The sequence below is a fragment of the Schistocerca gregaria genome, chromosome 9 (genome assembly GCF_023897955.1).
Source record: "Schistocerca gregaria isolate iqSchGreg1 chromosome 9, iqSchGreg1.2, whole genome shotgun sequence".
NCBI classification, from domain to species: Eukaryota; Metazoa; Arthropoda; class Insecta; order Orthoptera; family Acrididae; genus Schistocerca; species Schistocerca gregaria.
Genome location: NC_064928.1, coordinates 249,110,415 through 249,119,211, shown reverse-complemented (window position 1 = coordinate 249,119,211; position 8,797 = coordinate 249,110,415). Strand labels below are relative to the sequence as shown.

The 8,797-nt window shown below is 43.4% G+C and overlaps 1 protein-coding gene across 1 annotated transcript in view; it reads left to right on the top strand.

The window, feature by feature from the left end:
- The first annotated feature begins 5,928 nt into the window (after positions 1-5,928).
- Positions 5,929-8,797, top strand: part of LOC126292227 (GILT-like protein 1) — a 67,037-nt gene continuing 64,168 nt past the window's right edge. Inside the window, exon 1 of the mRNA XM_049986099.1 lies at positions 5,929-6,140. Within this exon, the coding sequence (XP_049842056.1) occupies positions 6,084-6,140 (57 nt within the window). The 5' untranslated portion in view covers positions 5,929-6,083. The remainder of the gene's footprint in view (positions 6,141-8,797) is intronic.

Genomic DNA, 8,797 nt, shown 5'->3' with positions numbered 1-8,797 from the left:
GGTAAGTGAGAAAGATTAGCGAGATGGTAAGTATAATATGTGCAGAGCCCAAGAGACAGGAGGAAATGTAACACTGCAAGGTGGCTTAGAGAAGACGTGGAATAATGAATAAATGTTTGTAGAATATAGCTCCAACACTGTATTTTTCATCTAAATAAGAGCTGCGCTCTACCAAAACTACAGTTCAATAGTTTGGGCACAGTGGGCAAATGACATAGGATATGACAGGATTATCTGTAGTAATGGTAGCACTCTGAGGTAAGGAAACATAAATGAATGTGTAAGAGAGACACCAGCAGCCGACAATTTCTCTTTGTTTCTTTCGTTATTTCTATTGCACATAATTAAAACAGCACATCATTCAATATTAGTCAATTATGTGTTTTGTATCGTTGCAGAATATAAACTGCATTTCATAAGTAATAAAAATTAGTTGATTATGTAACTTCTGCGCTTTCGTGTAACCAATTACTTTTGATGCTAGTGAAGATTACATGCACAAACTTAAAAAAAATGTACATAGTTGTTGTTATTCTGTATTCAACAGAACAATAAGAGTCATGATGAAAGGCAAGAGTATGCTGTTATTATTGGTAAATGCAAAAGTTGTTCACAAACACCAGAGACTTGTCTCACGTAAGTTCGACAATGTATTGAAGCGATGTTTGATGTACTTTTCTTTTCAGTTTTTTCTTTATTTTACCTTTTTCTTGAGTTATCACGTTTTTTTCGCTTTATGAGAGACCTGAATTGTCTTCCTCATTTTTACAACATTCCTGTTTCACATTATAAATAATTTTTTTTTTGAAAAAACGTGAATTAAACATTGGCAGGTACAATTTTGCTATAAATACTGTCAGACAGGACGATAACCACGTAGAACAAAAATGTTGAGTAGGTGCTATCGTCAGTCAATTTGTAGACGATTTACTATTTCCGGCTTCTAGGAGAAGCTGGTAAGACGCTGATCGCATACATAAAAGAAGCGGTCGTTATGAGGTAACGCCCAATAAGTATGCAACACACTTAACTTGCAGGACATGCGGGTGTAACATCAACTGACCATATCTACTAGGCTGCAACTACCGTAGTCTGCTTTTACTTGTGGTAGTCTAAGGTACCTACGGAAGTTTTACAATTCTAATCTGAACCAGTAGACTGAGTTTAAGACAGCAATACATTGGAAGTTGCCTGTGATATTAGTCAACTTTCATTTTTTCACATTTTATGTGCCTGATAAATCGCGAGCTGTTACGATAATCAGTCACCACTGTCCTATATCTGTAGCATAGCCAGTCATAGGTGAGTTGCAATGGGTAGCCTTTGCAGAGTGGTAAGGCTCAGCCAATAGGAAATCAACACGTCCAGTGCGTGGCAGCATGCTCCGCGTTTGAATGGAGAACAAAAGTTTCGGTTCTGCTCTGTTGTGTGGTGTATGTAGTGTAAGATGGAGAGCTGCGGCTGGTCTTATACATGTTGGGGAGACAGAGAGAGAGAGAGAGAGAGAGAGAGAGAGAGAGAGAGACAGAGACAGAGAAAGAGAGAGAGAGAGAGAGACAGACAGAGAGAGACAGAGAGAGAGGCAGACGGACACAGAGACAGAGAGAGAGAGAGAGAGAGAGAGAGAGAGAGAGGACACACACACACACACACACACACACACACACACAGAGAGAGAGAGAGAGAGAGAGAGAGAGAGAGAGAGAAAGAGACACAGAGAGGGAGAGAGAGAGAGAGAGAGAGAGAGAGAGAGAGAGAGAGAGAGAGAGAGAGAGAGAGACGCAGGAACAGAGAGAGATAAAGTGAAGAGACAAAAGACAAAGAGATTGATTGGCGGTTGCAACTCGCTCGGGTTTAAGAAAACTTATTATGAGATTTGCTTCCTGCATTCCCTGGTCACGAGCAACAAGTAATAAGGTAACGTATTGCAATACGCATCTTGGCGTGCCATTTTGATGTGAAATATTCACGTCTGTACTGAGACACTGATTGGCACTATTTGATATGACTTGTACTGTCCAGCAACCAGTTAAGATTAATGTGGACCAGAATTAACTTTCTCTGTGCTATGCATCTGAGTTGGAGGCGAGATGTAAATCCGTTCTTCATTCGTGTAATGATTGCTAGGGTTTTTGTCGATTTCATGACTACTTCGAGAGCGAACTCTTTGTTATGCACTGGTACAGATCCCACATGGTTCATGTAACTGTAACTGTTCAGTTATGTAATACGAACTATGTTTTTGATTGGACATAATCAGTAAGTGATAAACGGTAGTTCTGCATTTGTTCACGCTCATTTCCATGTCACTTTGAGGCAATTAACATAATGTTCTTCTGGAAAAGCCGTGTGGTCATGGTAGTGGGCTGCCTATGATGAACAATCGCCTGCAGCAAGAGTATTTATTCAGTGAGAGTTGTTTTGGACAAGCCGCGTTCTTTCGTTTAGTGTAAGAATTACTAGCACTATTATTCGTCGCTTATTCCTGGTTTCAAAAGGTACGTCTTCTTCGAGATCTTTGGAGCGGCAAACGATACATCAAATTACGTTCAATACTCGTGTTATCCAGTATTTTTAGTCTCCCTAAGATAGAGTCTAATTGAAAATTGGGAGGAAAGCATACGCTGAAAGGTGGCTACACAGAGTCACAGCGCCAGAGATTGCGCCAAAGAGTATTATTCAGGCGCCTCCTCTGGCAGTTGCAGCTGAGAAGTTGCTGTGGGCAGTGGTAGTTTTGAGGTAGGCTTGATCTGTGCTTGTTGAGACGTCGATAGAGTAAAAGTTGTTCTGTTGGGCAAGACACCATATGTTACTCGATTGGGGATGTTGTAATGATCAAAGTGTATTTTTCGTCAATATATATGAAGGTAAAGAAAATTTTTTATTTTAGACGTCCTAAATAACAATGCCTCTTGGTCACAGGTTCAGTCAACAAAGCATCTGGCTTGTGTTCATGTATTAGAGTGTAATTCTGGTTTCGATGTGCTATCAAAGTATTTCTGTTTTTTTTTTTTAATTACTTCATTGTAAATGGCGTTTAAAGCATCTTGTCGTATTGAGGAAGAACCGTGCCAGATGTGTACGTTGAATCACACTTCCACACACAGAACAGTTACAGTTATGCTTTCTTGTTTCGTAACTTTTATAGTTGCTGGGAACTTAATTAATTAAAGGTGTTAACGCAAATTTCCTTTCATTCTTTGTTGTAATTCTATGCAATCAGATAGCGCACTAATATTATTCAGGGCCAATCAGGTACGAGACTTCGTAATCGGACAAACAGCGACTAAGAATTAAAATTATTAGCATTCTATTTAATTAAGCCCCCATGCAACGCACTGCACATGCATCGTTCGTAAGATGGAGAATTTTTAACATTTCGTAACTCAAGAGACGATCTTATTGGTAGGAAACTGGATCATTAAATGGCACTTAAATATTGTTTCGAGGCAAGTGATTATAGTAGTGCAAAATATCTGATCCCTGTGTCAACTTATTCTTGAACTGGAGCCAGATCGAGTTATAATACGAGGGGGTGTGGTAAAGAATGGAACAAATTTTCTTCTCGGCCTATTTCGGTTTAAAAAATGAGGATTTTGTTGTGGGATGTCGCGGAATATCGTCGCTTCAGCCCTTCTTGTTCCATGAAGTTAGAATAGGTGGCGGCACAATACGTAGCCCTCGAAGTGGCGTCTGTAACTCAGGTGTGACCCGAGCTGTCTTTGACTTTCTTTCGGCGGTAAACGAGAGCATCGCATATATTCATAGGCACTTGCAGAATGTCTACGGAGACTTGTCAGTGAACGAAAGCACGGCGATTCGTTGGGTGAGGCATCTGTCAAATGGTTCAAATGGCTCTGAGCACTATGGGGCTCAATTGCTGAGGTCATAAGTCCCCTAGAACTTAGAACTACTTAAACCTAACTAACCTAAGGACATGACACACATCAATGCCCGAGGCAGGATTCGAACCTGCGACCGTAGCGGTCACGTGGTTCCAGACTTTAGTGCCTAGAACCGCTCGGCTACTCCGGTCTGCCACCATCTGTCCCACGAAGAAAAAAAAAAGAAACCGCACCCTCAGCTGGACTGTTCCGACTCATCTGCCCTCCATCCCGGATCTCACACCTTCCGAATTGCATCTGTGTGGTCAGATGAAAGATACATTCTGCGTGAAGCAGTACGCGGATGGAGGGGAGGTTACTGACGCACCAACATGTTGGCTCCGACGTCGCCCCGTAGAGTGATACTGTGCGGGCACAGGGGTGGTCCCAGGGACGTGTCGTAAGGTCGTCGCACTAAACGGTTGTTTCGCTGAAAAACAGGTCTTTTTGGCAAAATACCGCGGAATAATACGGTGTTTGGAATCGTGAAGAAAACTAGCCTGCTTTTAGAAAATGTTTAGCGTTACTTGCTGAATGCCCCAGTAATATTGCTGCTGGTAAGCCGTCCGGGTTATGTCGTCGTGGTCCACGAATACCTTCTCTTCCTAACTCTTCGTCCATTACTGTGCCGGACATCTCCAGAGGCGTTGCTTCTCCGTTGATTCGGCAAGACTTAGCGGAGGAGCAACGCCTCTGGAGATGTCCGGCACAGTAATGGACGAAGAGTTAGGAAGAGAAGGTATTCGTGGACCACGACCACATATCCTGAAAGGTTTACTACCAGCAACGTTATCCGGTCGTAGAAACATTCTTTCTGGTGTACCTTATAACACAGGGTGACAATTACTGAACTGCATGAAAAAAAACGTAACTTACTTACAAACTACGGTGTGCAGACACTTTATCCAACACGTGGACGTCACTACAGATATTCGGATGTAGGTTACGACATGTTCGATATGACTGCCATCATTGGCGGTGGTGAGGCACAGACGAATAGCGAAATCCATGGCCTCCTGAATGGCTGTTTTGAGCTCAGCAACGGATTTCAGGTTATTGCTGTACGCCTTGTCTTCAGTACTGCCCCCCAGAAAGGAGTCGCCCGTGTTCAGATCCGCAGAATATGGAGGTCAATCGACGCCCATGCGATGGGCATCTCGGTACTTCTGAGCCAGAATGCGGTCCCCAAAGTGCTCCTCCAGGACATCAAACACTCTCCTGCTTCGATGGGGTCGAGCTCCGTCTTGCATGAACGGCATCTTCTCGAAATCAGGGTCACTTTGGACAATGGGGATGAAGTCATCTTCCAAAACCTTCACGTACTGTTCGGTAGTCACTGTGACTGGACACTGTGACTGGACACTGCACACCACACAGTCACCCGTTGTATGTGAAGAGACTTCACGATCGCGAGATGCGGATTCCCAGTCTCGCAAATCAGCCAAATTTGCTTATTGACGAACCCATCCGAATGGCCATGGCCGACAGCAACAAGGCGTGTGCGCATGCGCCTATCAATTCCCATCATGCCCCGCGGCCTACCGTGCTGCTCGAACGTTCTGACACAAACCGTTCAGGAGTTATGACGATTTTATTTCATATAGTTCAATAATTGTCACCCTCTACTTTCATGGCTTAGTGCTCGTAGATATAAAAAGGCACTTTTCTGTAGCCGGCGTTACATGAAGTCAAAGCTAGACACAGGACTTTACAACATCAGAAGTGAGCAACCTCAAAAAGGGTGATACAGACACTTATTTGATCAGACGTTTCTTGGATAATCTCTCAAACGATCACGCCGTTATCTGCATTAGCAGGCAAAATTGCCAAGTTAATAAAATTGATAATGAAGTGCCCAAGTGGGAAATACAAAGACGCAGACACTCTGAAGTATTACTTGCTTAATGCAGTCCGGGTTTTCAAGTACCTGACAAGAGCCATTCGTTAGCCGTGACGTGCATTTATCTTATCGCCAGGGAGCTTCCGGCCTACCTCCGCGGGTCCCGGGAGGCACAAAACGACGCTCGCTCAGGGCGCCACGGACACAGCAGTTCTAGCAGCAGCAAGCGAACCCCGCTATCACACTCAACTCGATCAGCTCTTCTCTGGCATATAATTCGCGAGTGTTTGTAGTGTCCGTTCAGTGTAGCGGCCGACGGACAAGACGTTGAACAACTGTAGCAGCAGGTGGTTTTAAACATGCGCCTCCTGCAGCCTCTAGCGTTTCTGTGCCTGCTCTCGGCACTTGTCACACAGGTGGGTACCACAGCTACGTGCAGGTGTTGTTACCAGTGAGAGCAGTGCACTGGATCTAAAAGCTATCCATGCTGCCTCTGAACTGTTTGAGCGCAGCTGTTCCGTCGTTGCTGCTGTTGTTGTTAGTTGTTGTGCTCTCCGTTACGAAGACTGGTTTGACCAGCTCTCCACACTTGCCTACGTCATTCGAGATTGTCCGTCTCTGAAAAACTCTCGCAACCTACACCCACTTGAACCTGATTACTGTACACATGAAGTTACTGTACAAGTCTGCTTCCACAATTTATACCCCCTCCCCGCCCCCGGCGCAGAGCTTCCTCCATTACCAAACTGACGATCGCGCACATGGCCTCAGGACATGTTTCATTAACCGAAGCCTTCGTTTAATGAAGTTGTGCCACAAACTGCTCTTCTCCCCACTGTTTACTATCACTTCACTGGGGATCCTTACTACACATCTAATTTTCAACGGTCATTTTTCAAAAGCTTCTATTCTCTTCTCGTGTTAACTGCAGGTACTCCACTAGTATCACCAATATGAGAATCCAAATCAAGTTCGTTTTAATTACCCGCCCTAACGGTTGTGAGCAGTGATCCCTATACATCTTGGTGGTAGAAGTCTGGTCTCTGAGTATAGGACTGGAGCGTGTCTGTAGAAAGTTGAAATAAGTGGTTCATGTAATGTTAAAAGAACAGCTGATTCCTCCTATCAAGTACGGGGCCCCACAGGGCTCGGTCTTAGGTCCTTTACTGTTCTTGATTTACATTAATGACTTACCATTCCACATTGATGAAGAGGCAAAGTTAGTTCTTTTTGCTGATGACACAAGTATAGTAATAAATCCAAAAACCAAGAACTAAGTGATGTAATTGTAAATGATGTTTTTCACAAAATTATTAAGTGGTTCTCAGCAAACTGACACTCTTTAAATTTTGATAAAACACAGTATATACAGTTCCGTACAGTAAATGGCACAACTCCAGTAATAAATATAGACTTTGAACAGAAGTCTGTAGCAAAGGTAGAATTTAAAAATTTTAGGTGTGTCCATTGATGGTCTGCTGAAACGTCTGAGTTTGCCTACGTATGCTATTAGAGTTATTGCAAATTTTGGTGATAAGAATCTCAGTAAATTAGCTTACTATGCCTACTTTCATTCACTGCTTTCGTATGGTATCATATAATTGCTGGAGCCCACCCCCAGTCATCGTGCAGACATCTATTTAAGGACCTAGGGATCCTCACAGTAACCTCACAGTACATATATTCACTTATGAAATTTGTTGTTAATAATCTAACCCAGTTCAAAAGTAATAGCAGTGTGCATAGCTATGCTGCCACAAAAGTATTTGGTCACCTACCAAACAGCATCAAAAGCCTGACAGATAGGCAACTAATATTTAAAAATAAATTAAAAGAATTTCTAGATGACAACTTCTTCTACTCATTGGCTGAATTTTTAGATATAAATTAAGGGAAAAAACAACAACAACTTAAACATCAGTGTCATGCAATATTTTGTGTAATGTAATTCTTGTACAGACGCTTTTTATTAACCTGACACGTTCCACATCATGATCTATGGAACAAGTATTAATGTAATCTAATGTAATCGTGTGCTTTGCATCGTCCGCCATGTTGTAGTTTGGCAAACAATCTGTACGTGACAAAGAATTGCAGACTAATTTATTATTTTGAGCTTTATGTAGATATGTGATGTAATAAGCTGATGTGGGAGCGGAATCGAAACGTATTTTCTTTTCTTGTTCTCGTGACATAGCCTACCAGCCATGTTTGGCAAGAAACGCAGTATGAGCATCTCTGAATGGCACTGTCAGACAGCTGTAGTTCACCATCCAGGTTGTACGCAGATCACTGGTCGTGAGCGTTAGATACCTTTGATACTGGGAGTGAATAGGTGACACCAGTCAAGAATGCCATTAAGGCGACAAAGATGCTACATCTCTGAGTTCGAACAGGGTTGTCTAGCAGGGCTACGAGAAGCTGGGTGGTCCTCCTGCGACCCTGCAGAAAGACTTGGCAGGAGCGCAGCCGCTGCTGGCAGCGGTAGTCAAGGGAATGCTTGATCGCAGGAAGACTGGACCCCCGACGGCCACGTGGCAGCACCGAGAGGGGAGAGCGCCGTGTTTGGTCTTTGGCTCCGGCAAATCGTACTGCATCTGCAGCACAAATCTAGTTGGCACCACAGTCACACAACAAACTATTACAAATCGGTTACTTCCATGACAGCTCCGAGACATGTCATACAGCCCGCATTCCACAGACCCCAAACCGCCACCTTTCTTGTTTGAGGTGCCAGCTTATTGGAGGGTAGCGTGGAGGTCCGATGTGATTTCTGGTGAAAGCTGGTTCTGCCTCGGCGCCAGAAATGGCCGTGTGTAGATTAGAGGGAGGTCAGCTGATTGCCTGCAGCCAATCCTCAGAAAAGAGTTTGGAAGTAATAATAGGTGAAAATCTAAATTTGAAAAAGAGCACGTAACTCCAGTATGCAAAAAAGCATGAGCATCCCTTCATGTCCTTCGATCTGAAAAAGAAATTAGTACAAACGCTTATACTCCCAATCATTGACTACAGCGATATTGTCCTACAAGGCCTCTCTCAGGAAAACTCGCGACGTATGCAACTGGTCATGAAT